The 19073-nt window shown below is 41.4% G+C and overlaps 1 protein-coding gene across 1 annotated transcript; it reads right to left on the bottom strand.

Annotated features, from left to right (window-relative positions):
* Positions 1-6835: 6835 nt before the first annotated feature.
* On the bottom strand, positions 6836-12225 carry cacng6b (calcium channel, voltage-dependent, gamma subunit 6b). Its single transcript, XM_046045873.1, has 4 exons — positions 11862-12225; positions 8932-9006; positions 7140-7277; positions 6836-7056 (listed from the first exon to the last, which is right to left on the bottom strand). Exons 1-4 carry the CDS (start codon positions 12223-12225, stop codon positions 6836-6838), a joined length of 798 nt encoding a protein of 265 aa, XP_045901829.1.
* Between the last annotated feature and the right edge of the window lie 6848 nt (positions 12226-19073).

Below are 19073 nucleotides of genomic sequence, written 5' to 3'. Positions count from 1 at the left end.
TCAGTCCCTTTTGAAGTTCAGATTGAGCATATGTTGTATCCCTCAAGAGTATTTGTATTCAAACAAACCTACAGAGAATTATCCCCTAAATTTGCAGCTCTTCTCAGATTTACAGCTTTATAGTGACTTTCAGCTCATTGTTTTGGTTTTAAGACTAGTGTTGTTTTCAGCCACAGCAAGCTCTAAAAAACCCAATCTACAGTATCTGGTCAGCTCAAACCAGCTAGTGAACATATTGGAGCATTTAGCAACTAAACAGCCAGATATTTCCCTCAGGAGTTGGTAGAGACCAAAAACAGAGCTAAAAGAAGAGTGACAATTGGACTTACATTCATCAGGTGACCAGAAACATGACTCCGAATGAATGATAATGTTGCTCTGAAACTGCTGGATGGTAAGCAACTCTATGGTAACTGGTTTCCCAAATCAAGATTAGGCTACGATATGTCAATGTTGTGTTCACAACTTGCTTCCGTTGCCCTCAAGTGGCAGTTTTTGCAGGTTTAGGTAAAAGTAACAAAACCACCCTTTACAAATACTCCATTTTAAGCGTATTGGTTGCATTGAAAATTTAACTTAAAGTCCCCCTCCACTTAAAAATGTGTTTTTTAAAGTTTTTAAAATTAAAGTTCTTGTTAGTTCGCTTATTTGAGCTTCACTGTGTAGAATGATGTACTTCCAGCAATTTACACTAGAAGTCTGTTTTCACATTCATCTGCTGAAGGGGGAATGTTTCTCTGTGCTCACCTTAAATCTGAGTTTAAATCAACATTATGTAAGATGTCTTTTTTTGTGTGCAATTTGGAGTGTAAATCACTGCTGTCTAAATAAGGACAGCTGTACACGTGCATTTGTTATGATTACATTATGATGAAAAACTAGCAAGCTGCCAACTTTGCTAACGCATCTAAAGTGCGACAACACAAGACATAGCAATATTACTTACTATAGGGTGACCATAGCCTACGTCCTCTTCTTCCCGGACATGTAGTCTTTTTGGGACCTAAAAAATGCGTCCGGCCGGGATTTCTAATTCGCCCCAAATGTCCGGGATTCGGCTTGTGTCACATGCCACCAACTACATCTCAATGTAGACAATCTTTATTGCACAAGCATTTAATGAATGAGAAGAACGTACCATAATGAAACTGCTGTTACTGGAATTAATATTATACTAGTGGTAAGCTATAATAAATTAATAATAAATTTTATTTATAATGCACTTTACATTTCAACGAAATCTCAAAGTGCTATAGTAGTAGCAGGGGGTTAAAAACAGTTCCCAAAATATAACAAAATCAACAAATAGCAATAAAACACCACAAAAATAAAATCATAAGTGTTGAAAGGCCTTTTGAATTAGGAATGTCTTTAGGCCCTTCATAAAAACCTCCACAGTTTGTGGGGCCCTTAGGGTCTCTGGGAGGGCATTCCTGAGCCGTGGGGCGACTGCCTGGAAGGCTCTGTCTCCCATAGTGGAGAGTTTAGTCCTTGGTTGGTGTAAGCAGCAGGTAGAGGTGGAGGAGCGGAGGTTTCGTGAGGCGGTGTGTGGGGTGAGGAGTTCACTGAGGTAGGCAGGGGCAGTTCCATGTATGCACTGATGGGTGAGGAGACAGATTTTGTACTGAATTCTGTGTTGAATGGGCAGCCAGTGGAGGGATTTCAGGACCGGAGTGATATGATGAGACCTTACAAAGGTGGCGAATGTGGGTGTCAAATGTGAGATTTGAGTCAAGTCTGACTCCGAGGTTTGTAACAGAGGTAGACAGGGCAATGTGATGACCAAAGATGGGTATACTGCTGAGGGAAGAGGACTGGGTTTGGTGTGGGGTACCGATCAGGATGGCTTCGGTTTTATATATAGGATTGGCTACTATTATCTGATAATGAATACACTTATTTAGCTATTATCCCTAATCAAACCTTAACAGAAAACATTTATTTGTAAATCAATTGAATTGTTGAATCTCAAATAATAAGCAGCTGAAATGTTACATATAGGCCTACTATAAACATCCGTAGGCAGACATTAGTCAAATAAAGTGTAACCTATAAATATATTACTATTATACTAACATTAAACTTTTTATTGTCATTTTATTTAATATTATAATATTGTACTACAACACTAATTTATACTTAGCCTACACATTGCCACGGTGCCACCAATTACTTATCCATCATCCCAGCCCCAATCTTCCACCCGCTGCGGTTGTCTGTCTGTCTCCTGCCCCCAATTACCTCTTTTTTGAAAACCAAAATATGGTCACCCTAACTTACTAGTCCATCTGTGTACACTGAAAGAAAGCCAGGCCTGCGTCTGTCTTCCGGCCTTTTATTACACGAAGCTCTCACCAACATTCGGGAGCCTCTTGCTTGTTCACTTTCTTTTTCTCTCTTTAGCTTACTCCTTCAACGTCCTCTTCTGTCTCCTTGCCTCTGCCATTAATTAACATTATGTCCATAGAAGCTGTGGAGCCTGGTTGTGTTGCCTGCTCGCTCTGTGTCCACCAGCAGCAGCATAATGATCCTTGAAACTTGGGTGCAACAGACACAAGCGCACTTACAGTAACGTTACCAATGTCCGAGTGTGTTGTCTAGTTTGCTAACATCAACTTGATACCCAACAACTTGATTGCCCAACAGCAAGGCCAGGTCAGCCTCTTTTTTGCATCCTTTCAGCTTTTTTAGCTCACGCAACAAGTAAAAGCCAGGGCAATAGGTCTATTGCTCATCACTCTCTCATATTCTCTTCCTCGCTTCCATCCTTCTTCGGTTTCCTCACAGCCTCTGCCATGATATCCACACTGAGAATACTGAGCTAGCTTCTTCCAAAGAACTTCCATTGTAAATTCTACACTTTTGCTTCTTCTTATACCATGAGCTTCTGAAGAGTTTTGTTCATGTGATAATGCCAGACGATCTTTAAGTAAAATTACAGCAACAAAATATACTTATGGAAGTATTCAGTATGAAGAATGGCCATTGTCAGTATTATATTATTAAATTATTAGTTCATTATTGTTGTGAAAATTCTTGGGAGCAGGTCAAATCTTATTTTTAGAAGATCTCAAGCAACTCATAATGTCTTACAAAGCATTGTTTATTAAAGCCTGGCAGGGAAGACTGGCAACAGCATATATGAGTGTGGACACAATGTAGTGCCAAAACTAAATCTTACGAATCCCTCTTGGTCCACAATATCCCTTTCTCTTTATCCCTTTGCTATGCCCTAAAAGGTCATTCTTTCGTGGCCTAAAGCTGAACAGTCAATCTGTCGGATGTTACACTCATGTCATGTTGAAATTTAGTGGTCTCATGAATTGCATTGTAAGCAGAGACAATGAGTGTGTAAACATACGAGACTCTTAGAAAACAACGTTATCTGCTAGGCTTGAGCCTAGCAGATAAGTTTTGTATGTAGAATCTTAAACTGAAAAGTTACTATAGTATAGAAAAATGTTGTGGAGTAAAAAGTACAACATTTCCCTCTGTAATGTAGTGTAAGTGCAATATAGCATAAAATAGAAATACTAATGTACCAAGAGTAACAAAATTCGACTGAAGTACAGTACTAGAGTAAATGCATGTAGTTACTTTCCACCACTGGGCTGTAACACTCACACTGTTTGCCTTTAGTGAGCAAATACTACTCTTTGTAGTTACTAAAGCACAAGGTCTCTAAGCTAATCTTTAGCATGCTGTGATCCTACAAAGACTTTGACCTTCCCTGTCAGATCTGAGGTTCATAATATTTGCAAATATATGGGTAGCACCAGATGGGAGGTATTTGCCAAATAGGATAATGAGAAAAGCAACTGAAAGTTAATTCAGTATGCTCTTCTGTGGTCACTGCCCTACCTGATCATATCTTTTTTTCGGTGGTGGTCCCATCTGGCATCTCATACATGTTTTTGCATAAACAATTAAAAAATATGTCATGGTCTGCTTTGTTCCCTTCAGGCCCACTAGGCAGGTTTTGCTTGACCTCAGACAGGTGATCACTGGTAGGGAGGAAAGTGGGAATACTTCCAGAGTGTGGCTCAAGCAGAAGGAGTCCCTTCAGAGACAAGAGATGATACTTCATCAGATGCATCAGGCCAGAGGGAAGCAGTGTCACATCCTTGACAAGGGGCCTGAGATTCCTAGCAGTGCTTCTGGACTGGAGGATTAGCTATCAACAGTGCCTTCCCCTGCTATTATCATACCTACTGCAGTCTAGTTACAGTCACAGTGATACAGTGATGAGAGATTCAAAGAGGAAGGATGAGAGGCTGCCAAAGCAAACTCATGCCATCTACTACACATCCACTATTCCTTATCACAGTTTAGGGTAATATATCTGAAAAATATAGGGACATTCATATTTTGGCAATATCACATTTTAACAGTTGACGTTTTCTCCTTGTGGGAGCTTCCACCTTCAATCCTTATCAACAATTCTAGGAAGCCCATTTCCATTTAACAAACATGCAGCTAGTGGTCGTGCACCACTTGTCGCACTGTCTCAGTAGGACTATTAACAGCTATATATACAACCAGGATAGTGTGTCATGTGGAATCAGTTTCTGCCCACTGAGAGTTAAAAGCATGTGTGAGAGTATGTGAGTGTGCATGCAGGTGACTGTCTGGATGCCACTCTCTCCCCAGCACACCGGGTGTTAGAGCAGATATTGGGACATCTCTGATCTGTTTGGTCAGTTGTCTGAGTGTGCGGGGCAGACAGCGCTGGAGGTGGGGTGGAGCATTTGTGACCGTCGGGTTCCCCTGGAGACAGAAGGGAAAGTGACACACTGAGGTCAGGGGTGGAGACGGAGAGGAGAGGGCACAGAGGTATGAGGACAGGCTGGGGGGTACATAGTTGAAATTCAAGGATAAGGTTTCCCAACCTCTACAGTGAAATGCATTACGATGAGCTCTGGCCTAATTATAGAGTAGTGGGTTTGGGGGTGGAGTGGGATGTTTGGCAGAGAGGTTAGGAATCACACTGTGAAGGGGTGAAAATGGGTGAATGTCAAGTTTGAGAGCACAGGGTGTCATGTCAATGAACAAAAGAGAGCCAATTATTTTACGTCAATTCCCTTTAATGATAAGTAAAACTGGCGCCACATACTGTACATATATGAGTAGAAATGAGCACAGCATGTGTTTTAGAATAGCATTTCTTGCTAGAGAGATATGGTGAGTTTCCTATCACAAACAGAAAGTGTATTTACGACATACATACTGCTACGGTGACCATTCATAAAATAAAAACACATTCATTCCGTTTATGTACAAAGTTGAGCTTATAAAGTGAGTCCATACAATCCTCTGATATACAAAATTGCTTCTCACAGTTGAATTCATTCAACATACATTCATCTGGTATACTTGATGCAGCATTCACCCAATAGTTGTAAAACACACATAAGTAATAAATAATGACAACTAAGGCCTCTTGTTTATTAAGTATTAAGTGTGAAAAAGCTTCATAGGCGAGAATATTAAGGACCCTCGTCGACTCTATTCATAAGGCAACATGTAGCAGATATGACAAGTAACTTCTTTGAAGGTAATCGGGACCTCCTCATCTGATGGTGGTTCATTCTGATGCGGATAGGAATTTTAAACTATGGAGGCCCATTTCTGCCTGAAAGAAATAGATGAAAAGTCAAACGTGATGAAAAAAAGAGAACATACCTAAGGTAAGTCATAATTATGAGACGGTAAGTCAAACTTTCTGACTTGGTATCCATCATTTGAAATTAGTAAGTAAAGTTTTTGACTGACAATCTCATAATTTTGTAGCTTATTAAGTTTAACTTTGAGACTGTCCTCCCAAGAGGAACGACAGCATCAGTCGTTTCAACAAGTGCCCCAAAACAATGCTTACATTCAAGTGATAAAGCCCTCTAGCAGCTGTAGTAATGAGGAAGTCAGATGGTGATTTTGTAAAGTGACGACGTCCATGTAGGGAGGAGGTCAGGGTGGCTGGATATGTCAACAAAAAATCAGCTGTTATTTTCCCGTTTCCAACCAACAGTCAATGTTGTTGTTTTTTAAGCATGAGCACGATTGTTCCCTAACATTACACACATGCTTGTCATTATGCAAAAAAAACAACAACATGACGATGAAGGTCCCATAACCCTAAAAAGGAGTAATTGTGATCCAAACCATGATCTTTCCCCTCACTCCACTCAAGTAGTTGTTGTGCATAAAGCTAACCCAACCTTAACCATTGCATCATAAAACAGATTCTTTAACAGTGATTTCTCACGGTTTTGAAAGAGAGAAATTATGATGTCCTGCCGATACGGGTGTCAGATCAGAAAATGCTGTTGTTCTAGAGGGCACGGACAAAGAACAACATTTTATATATTATAGTTTTATTTGGGGGACTTGCTAACTTTTCATGTATTTTTAAATGTTCTTGGCAGAAATGAGCTTCCATATTAAACAGACTAAAAATTTTAAAATAGAAACATGTCTGAGCATTTTAATTTTTTTATTAACTCTCCTTATACTAGCGGAAAGACTACTTATGTGTGGCTGTACAGCTATAAGCAGGCTAACAAGCCTATTTGTGACACACAGAGCTAAAAAATTAAACAGTCAGCAGTAGCCCTGTTGCTTCTTCCATCTATTTTCTACTCAAAACTCTAAAATATTGCAAAAGCAAATTCTGGAGGCCACACTAATGTGTTGCTGACTTCTCTTCATACATTTGATTAAGACCTAGTATGACTTCTTGAACAAATTAAATGCCAAGAGCAAGCAAAGTCACAGGAAAAGGACTTTTCCACTTGCGCAAGACCAAGAACACTGTATGAATATTTCAAGAAATAAAGTGCTAGGTGGCGCTATTCTTGTGTGGCAAGCATTTCTGCCAGGGGCTGAAAGGAAGGGAGAGGATGATGAAGAGGAAACCTCCAACAATAAGAATAGCTCCTGCTGAGCCAACGCAGGCCACAGACCAGGACAGCTCATGGTGTAAAGGTATGGAGTGATCACTGGACAGCAAGGCCAGCATGGACTGGTGAAATATCAGGACAGAGAGAAGGACCAGTACACCTGCACAGAGGGAGAAAATAATTGGTGCGATGAAAGACATTGAGAAAAAATATGTGGGAAAAAATAGGAGAATGAGGTCTCACCTGATAGGATGAAACAGAAGGAGGCCGGCTTGAGAAAGAAGGGCACTCCTTTGCTGAGGGACATGGCGATGCAGATGGAGCCCATTACCATCATGGTCAGACTCAAAAGGGCCAAGACAGCTGCTGCTAGATTCAGATCTGTAGGGCAGCAGATATAAATTTTAAAAAGAAAAGGGAATAAAGTATAAAAGTGTATATGAGAATATGTGAAAATAAGTGTAGTTAAAGATGAAATTCATAACTGTGCAGCAAGAAATCTACAGGAAAGATGGCAGAGACGGTGTGAAATGCTATGTGGAAACTATTGAGTAGAATCAGACAATTCACCACCTCACAAAGTTTGATTCTACTGGGCTTATACTTGATTGTACTTGAGTATTGAAATGTGGGAATGCAAACATGGTGTGAATTGTACCACTTCCCATACTGGCTCTGTTTAAAACAGATTTTACTGGCATTGGAAACCTGAACAGGTGCAACCTAAAAAATCTGATCAACATTCAGCCGTTGCCAGCATTGTTTTTTTGACGCTCCACCACCACACATATTATTTTATTTTATTAACACAACAGACACAAGCTTTAGGAATGGGGTTCGTTGTTTGGAGGCAGAAGAAGCCAAAAAGTAAGTGAGATAAATAACAATGAAAGCAATATAAAACAAGACTATGAGCAGTTTTGTGTTTGCCCAGCTACACTTTACAGATTTAAGATTGAGTAACGCATTTTCCCGATCATTCATGGCATCAGTGCAAGTGTGTAGTATTTTAAAATGAGAGACTTAAAACTTGGTTGATGTGAATGGACAGCGCACAACTTGTGGTTTTTAAGAGTTTTGTTATTTGATGCAGTTGGCAGTATTTTAAAGAGCCCTTCTTGTTGGTGCCTGGTGGAATTTTTCAGGCATCTATGAGCTGGCTGCCAAACAGCAACCACTTTTAGTACAACAAGACTGAAGAGCCTAAACTCATGTTAGCAGCTCTGTGACAAAGCTAACATGCTGATGTTTAGCAGGTAGCCTATAGAGTTTACCACTTACACCATTTTAGTTTTGCATATCAGCATTAGCAATATCAAGGCATCACCAAAGTGATTACTATTAATCCTGAACGTGAATGTCGGACCCAAATTTTAAGACAGTCCATCCAACAGTTAGGAGATATTTAACACAAAACCACAAATGTCAACCTCATGGTGGCGCTAGATGAAATGTCAGAGGGTCATCTTGAAATTATTCTCCTACATCATGTAAAAAGCATAAAAAAAATGAAAAATGAAAAGAAAAGGACAATCCATCCAATAGTTGCTTAAATGTTGAGGTTTGGACCAAACTGGTTGACCAACCAGACATTGCTAGCATGGAAGCTGCTTAACATATGTCTTTTGGGTTTAATATGCAAACAAGACCTTCTGATTGCATTTTGTTCTTACAGCTCTTATATGTTAAGTGTCTGAGCTTCGTTGAATACATCAAAGAGTCTCTCTTCAAAACATTTGACCAAAAGATAAAGTTGACTTCATGCTCACTGTGATGTATCAAGTGTTAAGCCACCTGCGCTGAAGCCAGTGGCTGCCTGGACAGTAAGGTGAACACATTAATCAGTCTAATAGCTTATGATTTGCTTTGGAAAATGGGTGGCAGCAGAAGTTAATGGGCTGAAACATGCAAAAACCACCAGCGTGGTCCTCTGAGCATCCCCAGTGAACATCTTTATTGATAGTAGCTGCAATGAAACTGTTAGTGTGCATCTGTATGTGTAACAGAAATTGCAGGGGGGCGTATAATGTCTCACTCTTGTTAGTTGTCTTCTTGAATATGACTGCATTCTCCCCAGAGGTGAAGAATTTGAAGTAGGTGCAGTTGGATTCTGTGGGTAAAGGAAAAAGATCAGATCAGACTCATGTACACACACACACACACACTCCTATGGATGGCCGCTGGTCTACTGTTATGTGCCCCCTACGCATCCGTGCACACTGTCCTTCCAGGCATTATTCCTATTTATATCCAAGTGTTGAGTATTAGCTGGAATACCCAGAGACACACACCACTCCACACACACACTGCCCAGCACCACACATACGGTGCCACCATAGAGGGTGAGAGACAGCAAAGCACTGAGGGTGCATGGCAGAGGGGAGAAAGGGAGGTAGACGGGGAGAGGGGGCAGATAGATAACAGAAAGGGAGAGGCGTGGCTGCATTAGAAGAAGAAGGAATGAGCGGAAGAGGATATGTGGGGTGAGTGAATGATGAACGGGGGATGTAGGAAATATGGATAGAGGCTCAGAGGATGAGATGGCTGGGAGGAGGAGGAGTGAGTTGGGGGCAGATGGAGGGGCGGTGAGTGAAGGGGAAGAGAGAGGGGAGCCACAGATGGAGAAGGAGGTGAGGGGAGCAGGAGATGTCAAGAGGGGGAGGAAACACAGAGGGGTTGGTTAATACTGCATTAGATATACACTCTCCCTCAGTCCCTGTCTGTCCCTCATCCTCATTTCCCCCTCTCTATATTTAGACAAAAACTGTGAAGTAGTCAGATTCCACTTGGCTTCACAAGCGCATAGTGATGACTTTCACCCACTGAATATTATTTGGTCCAAGATGACCACATGCTTGCGCACATACACACACAATCACACATTTCTTTCACACACAAATATGTTTGTGCCTGAGCACATTTTTTTTACTGAAGCAGACATACCATTTATCAGCCCACTGATTTTTTTTAACACATTATGCTATCACAGTCAACTGGTTTTTGCTCTCACTACCCCTGCTGAGGCTATAATTATTGAGCTGTCACGTTCCCTTCTCCAGCAGGCAGCGAAGATGGATAGCTGTTCTTGAGATGACAGACAGCAGGCCGCACTTTGCTCCGGACCGGAGCCAGAGGCATGTAAACAGGGATGTGAAACAGAGACGCAGAGATGGCAAAAACAGTTGTTTTTCCTCCAAACATGACAAGCCCACGGCCATGTGCGACAGGCGGCGTGGGCCAATAGTGTTAGCACGTGTGAGAAAGATTGTCAGAAGCATACTGGCTGCTCTCACACACCAACAGGCCATCTCAGAGGCAGCCAGGCATGCAGGACATTTAGACAAGTTTGATGAATTTGTACTTGATGACAGGAAAGAAAAAAAAATGTCATGACATATTATTCACGGTGATGTACGTGAAAAGTATTTATGCATATACAGTATCTCACAAGAGTACACCTCTCATATATTTGATTATATCTTTTCATGTGACAACACTGAAGAAATGACTGCTACAATGTAAAGGGGTGTACTCACTTTTGTTGCCAGAGGTTTAGACATCAATGGCTGTGCGATGTGTTATTTTGAGGGGACAGCAAATTTACACTGTTACACAAGCTGTACACTCACTACTTAACATGGTAGCAAAGTGTCATTTCTTCAGTGTTGTCACATGAAAAGATATAATCAAATATTTACACAAATGTGAGGGGTGTACTCACTTTTGTGAGATATTGTACAAGATCCATGTGTATCTCTGCTGGAAGAAGCAATTTTACAGTTTATCCAGATCTCTGCTGTGTCTTGGCGGATTCCCTGAGACAGGCTGTGATTCCAGATGCAGCTCCTCCTAAAGCCTGCCTTGCCTATCTGTAGCTCACTTGCTCCAATACCTGTCTCCATCTGTAGACTTGCTTTTCAGACAGAAATAGGTCATTGGGCAGATAATCAACACACTCTGGAGAACCTAACCATGATCAAGTTGAATAAAGTGCTTTTAGAAAGGAGCTGTCACAACTCTAAACATGGATGTTCGTCAACACAGTAAACCTGTGTTCTGCCCCTTGTCACTTGTCTGTACTATGCATACAACGATGATTAGGTATCCAGTCAAGGGAAAACCTTGAAATGGAATGCTTCACTACACTGACAATGTTGTGAATCACAAATATTATATTCTATGATGCTGCTTGCACCTGCATGCTATTTTGTGATGTTACAATATAATAAGTATTAGGACTTATTAAACAGCTTTACTGTCCTGCTCATGCTCTGTTTCCGAGCATTTCTTTAATGATTCCATTTGCACATTATCTGTATGATGACCTAGATACATATGTATGAAGGCATACACAACTATCCTCTCTCTATCCCTATGCAAGTTTACAGTGGATATACATATATACATACACTTGGGGAAATTACTAAATACATATCAAAGTTCATAAATATGTTCCTTAGAAATCTGAAGATTGTGAGTAAGATGAAAATAATTTGTATTGAAATTAAGTCATCCTCAGTCTCTTATGGGTTCAGATATAAGACCTACTGATGTTGGCATATTCCCAGAGGGCATACATCATATTAATATGCCTACTCCCTCTGTTTTTACATCAGTGGTGATGGAAAAAGAAAAATGGAGGCGATTAAGTGAACACTTTTTTTCCTCAGTGATGTCAAACAACTTGCATCCTCTCTGAAACATCTTTTGACCCTTCTCTATGAATTCACCTTCATACTGAGGTACATACTGTAGCTGTACTGAAAGCAGCCTCGAGGTAGACTTGCATGGTCGGGCAATTCAGTTTGCAGAGAAGCAGACACAAGCAGACAGTCACAGAAACAAAACAGACACATGCCCTCCAGAAACCTCACCTGCTTACCTCCCAGACAGCACAGAGAACAGACAGACAGATGAACACAAACTCTCACAGACACACAGACACACGCCAGCCAGAGGTCTCACCTCCAGGTAGTTCGACGGGGCCACAGCTTGTCCTCTCTGGGTCTATGTCAGCCACCCATAGGGTACGGATGCAGCCCTTCCACAGGCCATAGTGGGCCATCTGGCAGGTCTGATTGCCGCTGAAATTCTTTGGTTGGGCCAGCTCCACCCAAAACTCTGTCCCCATGCCCAACACCGTCAGGGTCACGCCAATGATAGACACAAAGAATGCCAGCTTGATCTTCCCCTCCTGGCTGTCACTCATCTTGTGGGTCCTCCTTTGTCCCCTTCCACCTTTAATTCCACCCAAACCCCCACCTTGTCCAGCCCCTGCAACCCCGATACGACCCTCCTCATCCTGCTGTACAAAATAGTTGGACCACATAATGATCTAAACTGGCCAGGCCCGAGGAACGCCAGGGGACAGAACAGGACACTTAGGTTAAATATTAGAGGAGAAAATAATAGAATAAAATATCAAAGGAAGGTTTAGTGAGAAGAAAAGGGTGAGAGGTTAAGGGAGAAGAGGGTGCAAGTTTGGAAGTTTTATAAGCAGTATGTTATAAAAGGAGACACAACTATCAGCTATCCTGTGATGGATGAGTACATTGAGCAAAAGCAGCCAGAGTGAACAAAGGCTCAAGTAAAAATAAGCGGGCTGAACAATGAAATTAGACAAAAAAAGATAGAACTATAATGAAATAGGGGCGGATGAAGTAAGGAAATGAAAAAATGGGAGGAGACGGAGGTAAGGACCAGGACAGCCAGTGTCTGTTTTCCGTCCAGTTCTGTGAAATAGAGAGATGAAACAGAAAGATGAAAGAACAGCCAGCAGATGCTTCACAAGAGCAAAATCCTTTCATCACCAGCGTAATATTTGATTTCCAACAGCTTTATCAGCATCCCTTCCTAAAAGCCATGTGACATGCTCTCAGCCAACAACAGATAAGCCATGTGGTGTTTCCCTGAAAGGCAGATTTTGCTTCAGATGAAGAAACAATTGGGCTGGATGAGCTAGTGGAGTCGGTTGGTGCATGGTCAAGTTGAGAGATAACGCCACAGCGCCAGAGAGGACCGCCCATCTTCTATTTTCCCAGAGGAGTTGACAACAGCTCTTTCCCGAGCAGGTATACTATCTCTGGCTTAGACACAGATCCCCTTTTGATCTGAGGGGATAATGGGTTGCCACAAATACCTCCTATCCTGCATTACGTGTACCAGCCAACACTTGGAATCTGCAGCCATAACTGTCTTTCTGAGTGTGCACGTGAGTGAGTGTGTGGCATACACTGTAGGTGAGTTCAGACTTGTAGAGTTGTTTATGTTATTCCAAACTATGAGCAAGGGGCCTTTGGAGCTGTTTAAACAACGTGAGAGACGGGGCACAATGGTGATGCCGCTCTACACAGGGTGCATGAGAGGTGATAATTCATGCCTGAACCCTCTGACTGAGAGGGGGCTGCAGTAATTAACCGTGTGGTGCAGTCCAACAGGTCACATAGTGTAGGCAAGAGGCCTGGCCATTTAGGAAGGCAGCACCAGCAGTTGGTGGATCACTTAATTCAGAGCTTTGAGCTGACAGCATCAGAGGTTTTATATAGGCAACGCACCACATGAACTCACTAAGTGCAAGTCCTTTGTAAACAGTAGTTTTCAGAGTATAGATGTACAGAGTAGGATGCAGTATGTACATTTAAATGTAGAGTTTTGTAGTATATACATTGTGAGTAATACTGTCAAAATGGCCAATGCTGAGACAGTTACATATAAACAACCAGAACAAAACTATGGTCACTGTCAGCAGGGGTAAGGGAACACTGAACATTCAGAGCTGAAATGATCAGTTGCTTAATCTGACAGACAATGAATCTGCAACTATTTTGATACTTGATTCGTTTAAGTAACTTATCAATCAAAACTCTCACCGTCCTCTGGTTCCACCTTCTCCGAGGTGATAATGTTGTTTCTTTATTGGAAACGGAAAATCTTTGGATATTTGACCGTTGGTTTGACAAAACAAGACATTTGAAGACATCACCTTTTGCTTTAGGAACTTGTGAGCAGCATTTTGCATTAGTTAAACGACTGATCGGTTAATTTAGAAAATAATCTGCCGATTAATTGACAATTAAAATAGTCATTATGATATTTGTAAGGATAATTTCTGGTATAGAATTTACTTTACAATGTAGCAAATGTGTGCAAAATCACATATAAAATAATCTAACTAATGTTCAAAGCAACAAACTGTGTTTCACTGTCACCACACTCTGGGTGAAACAAAAACTTAAATAACTAATAATGTCACTTGACCTTCAAAAACTTAAACTGAAAGGTCTAGCTACACAACAGGCCTTCTCATATTTTAATTAAAACCTGCTTGGAGAAAATTATTTGGACAACAGAAATTTATAGAACGATAACGTGATAAGATTATATCATCATGATATTATTACGAAGTCGATAAATGTGATAATATCAACGTATCCCCTGATCACAACTCACAGCAAGCACTGTAAAGTGATATAGTCTTCTAAAATTAAAAGCTAATAAAAAGTAAATTAAGGGTGTCCCTAATGAACTGAAGGTTTGGAATAGCACCTGTGCATTAGAATACTCCCCCAACATTAACTGTAATACAGAATATCAAGACTGCAGCTGCTGACAGCCATGTTAGTAGTTATAGAATTACAAACCTTGATCACATTACATCCATATTAACCACAGGATGCTCAGAGGGGTCACAGCACGGCAGGCTACTCAACCAGAGGGATAACACAGACAAATGCTCACTTTGTAATAAAAGATTATCATAAGCAGTGTTCGCACACAGGTTTCCGAGGTTGATAATACAACAAAAACTAATGGTGCACTGACCTAAGTTTTGTAGCAGCTGAGCAGATCACAAGTTTGTACACATGGTGCATTGTATGTAGTGAAAATGAGGAACTCTCTCTCTACCATTTCACCACAGACAGCCACTGCCACCTGTGTCACACACGGGCATAAGAAAGCAACTACTAGCTAATGCACTTGAGTGAAAAGAAGAATAAAAGAATAAGTCTGACCTGTTTGGTGCGTGTTGCTCAGTTCAGGAGTAAGAGACGCTTGAAACTTAATGGAGGGGGAGAGTTGTGATGGGAGACTTGTGAAAGAGAGAGAGAGAGAGAGAGAGAGAGAGAGAGAGAGAGAGAGAGAGAGAGAGAGAGAGAGAGGGGAAAGGGGTGGGAGGGAGGTATATAAGGGTTATGGAAAGTGAGTGTAACAAGGGAGGGGGCTGCAGTCTGGTTGGTTAACACAGTTTATGATTAAATGTGTGCGTGTGTTTGCACTGCCGTTTCCCCCTACAAGACTGCACCTGTAACTCGTGCTCAATCTCAACAGCACCCTGTTTTACTCCTCACATGTTTGATATCCTAAATCAATAAGCAAAGGTGCTGCACGACAGCCCTGATTAAAAACATGTTTGTGTCTGTGAGAGCCTTGCTGTTTGTGTGTGTGTGTGTGAGTGTCTATTTTGGACAGCCACCTGTTAATGACATTAAGTAAAGAGAGGGGCCAGGGTGAAGCAACAGAGTATACTATGACAAAAGTGAAAATCTGACCCAGAGACAGAGAGTGAAAGTGAAACGGAGAGACTAGTAGAGTAGCAGAGAGATGGATGGGAAAAGGATATGAAAGAGGGATAAAAAGGTTAATCAACACTAATGTCTGGGGTAGATGCAGATGTGGACTACACTAACTGACAAAAAGTGGATTAGAGAAGAAAGTTTGCGGCCCCATAAGTATTCCTCACTGAACAAGGTACAGAGAGATTTCAGAGACAGCCTGGTCTTATGGAAAGCTTTTCTCGTGGCCCAGCCCTGCTTGGCTCCTCCGCAGTTTAGGTTACATACGTGGCACAGCGCGAGAGAGGCCAACCCCAACGGCTAGCCATGCTTAGGGAGGGCAGGGAGAGGGGGAAGGGGAGAGAAAGCTGGGGGCTGAGGGGACGGGGGGGGTACAAACTGAGAGTGAGTAGGGGACAGAGAGACAGGAGAGAACCGGAGAAAAAGGACGAAACAGGCTGTAGGCTGTGACAGGAAAATAAACACCTAGGATGTCCAAAACAGTCAAGCCCTGTTCCCTTTTTAGGAGACATTGTTGTGACGCCACAGCGCAGCTTGCAGATGGAAAGAAAGATGTTGGGCACGTGACAGCCGTGATAAATTGATTCATCTGGAGAGAACAGCTATGTGTGTTAATGCACATATGTGTGTCTGTTCTTTACAATGACTTTGCTTCTAATTATGCTGCCCATCTCTGCTCCTCCATCATATGAGATTGATAGAAAGTGCCCACAGACAGTGTGAGGCCATCAATAATCTACAGTATGCTGATGTGAATAATCTTGTCTCCACATCACTCATGTGTCCCTGTCAGCAGTGCTAATTTATGCTTGAACACACTGAGTGCACACATGTACACACATGTACGCACATGTATGCAGCCATGCGCGCACTGGCCACACAGCTGCATCCATTTCTTACTTTGACGTTGCAAAGTAATGTTTGCTGAGGACATTTGCTCGATTAAGCTTAAAACTGGAGTTATCTTACATTTTTTCTTATTGTCAACAAACTCCCCTGACAGGATCAAACCCAACAATAAATTGATTGATGAAGTGGCGCCTGTGGAGCCAAAGCCTGATTCAGCTTATTCCTTTGTGTCCAAGTTCTCCGATGTCCAAAAACTACATAATACAATACAAGAATACATCTGTGGGGAACACTTGACAACACGGGCACTGTAGTTTATTTACAATCCATCCATGTGCCGTAAATACAAGCTAGCACACCAAATCTGCAGCTGCTATATATTTATATATTGCATGTGACCTCTGTTCTTCTTTGCAAGTGCAGTTTGTCTGTGCTTGACAGATTTCATGGCTTTTGAACGTGTTCCTGTAAAGATACTGATACATTTCAAGGTCACATCACATGACAATTCTGCACCAATTATTTCTGTTGAGCTCTGTTAGGTGTCGTGTGTTGCTCTGGAGATTGACTAATTAAATTGCTAGTAGGCCTTTTTCACAGGTGACATTTTGACTTGTCATAGTAGGAAAAGCACGTGTTACCAACAACACTAATGATGGTTCAGTTCTTCAGTTCAGTTGTCCCAGTAAGTGTGACAGTGAGCCAGCATTCACAATAACAGGACCCTGAAACTGGCGCAGCTGGAATGGAAATGGAATTCAGCCATCATTCATTTATCATAATATACACCCCAGTACTTTTCCTTCTGTGACATGTAAAAATGTCTTCTGTGAAAAAGGCCCATTCGCACTCAACCTGACATTTGTACCAGAGTTAAGTGCTTTTCTATGGGATGTTTACATTCTTTTAACTCCAATATGAAAAATGCAAACGTACAGAGTACTGCATCCATCCTGCTCCAGTGTTGCACTCTTCCACTGCTGCAGTGTTCTATCTTTCTGAATGAGGATCAATGCGGAGATACTGCCCAGAATGACAATGACCATCACCAGAGTGTTACATTCACCACTAGAGGGAGATAATGTTTTTACAATCTTCACTGCAGCATCAGGCCTGGGGAGGGTAATGCAAATAACATTTAATGGCAGCATGAGTGTTTTGATGTATATGAGAGGGAACAACAGGGTAAAGTGTTGCATCAGTGGCCCTGCTGCTGGGTTTTGTGCAGTGGGGTGCAGCGATGCAGATGGTGATGGGCAGTATAGAGCTGACACAGGACAACATTTCATGTCAGAGATTGCATTGCAACCATTTTACCAGAAATTCCCTGTCGAATACATCCGAGGTGGACAGTTTATGGCATTTATTGCTGCTCAGGGGCTTGCTCAAGGCCTCCTTCGGCAGTACCCAGGAGGCGAACTGGCACCTCTTCAGCTACCAGTCCACACTCCGCAACTCTGGTTCGAGCTGGATTCGAACCAGGGACCCTCTGGTTCCCAGCCTAATCCTTACGGACTAAGCTACTGCCTTCCCAAAAGATCAATATATATCCCTTAAATATGTTTTGTTCAGGAGCTCCATACATTAGGAAGGCGGTATCTGATTACAAACTGACATCTGCTGGTGAGATGTTTGGGACGGTGATAAACTGACTGTCGAATATAGAAGTGAATCTGTGAATGTTTTAAAATGAAACCTGAAATGATCTGAAAGACATACTTGAAAAAACTATATCATAAATTCCAGTAAGTTGCAATGCAAAGAAAGCATTTTTGTAGAAGAAAACGTGTGAGGAGTTTTATATGTACTTATACCCATGCTACGTTGCAGTTTCGCAATATATATAATATATAGATGTCATATTACATAAAGTATTTTTTGTGACTGACATAGCTCCATCGTTCAGACATTACCATTAACTAGAGCTTGATAAATTCTGCCATAGACTAAATGGACATGGCCCCAGTCCACTACATCTCCATAATTAACTGTGAATGTCAATGCTCGCTGGTTGAACAAAACAGTGCTGCAGTGGCGTGGGTATGCATAAGAGAGGAAGCATAAAGTAGTAAGACTTCATGTAAATTCAGTTTTTAATCAACATTTGAAAACAAACTGGACAAATGAAAAGACTGTTTTTGCTTTTATAAACTAGTTGTGTTTTTTTTAGATTTTAAATCATTTAAGAAATCACATTTTTTCCAGAGAGAAAAAAAAAGAAATTAAATGACAGTGACACTAAGAAAGCAGGTTTTCAGAAAGTAAGGAGTAACATCTCATAGGTGTTATCACTGACACAATCTCTGTTCAGTGCTGTTTTAAGCAACCCAAGGTACCAAATGAAAGCAGTCTCAAGCCCTGTACAGTGTGAACATGTGGTCCTCAGAGAATCAAGGGCAGAAGATGAGGGAGATGAGAGAAAAGCAGTTTTTACATACGAATAGTTTCGTTTTAGTGAAAATCCCCCCCCGCCAACAAGTAACTAAACAATAAAATTTGAAATAATTGTGTTGAAATTAAGTTTGTTTATGGTAGCAAACCATCGGGAGGCTTTAATGAATATATAGAGGGCCGAAACCTCTGAAACAAGCCATTGCAGTATTAAGTTTACTGATTTTAGTGTAGACAAGATATCACGATTAATTCATCATTTTTTTTTAATAAATAGCCTAAATAACGCTGGCAGTTGACTGAACACAGAAGTCGTGTGGTTTTGGTTTCACTTTCACTCTGCAGTACAACACGAGTCGTGGGG

The sequence above is a fragment of the Micropterus dolomieu genome, linkage group LG03, assembly GCF_021292245.1.
Source record: "Micropterus dolomieu isolate WLL.071019.BEF.003 ecotype Adirondacks linkage group LG03, ASM2129224v1, whole genome shotgun sequence".
Classification (NCBI taxonomy): Eukaryota; Metazoa; Chordata; class Actinopteri; order Centrarchiformes; family Centrarchidae; genus Micropterus; species Micropterus dolomieu.
The sequence above is the reverse complement of the archived record's forward strand: the minus strand, read 5'-3'. Positions and strand labels throughout refer to the sequence as shown.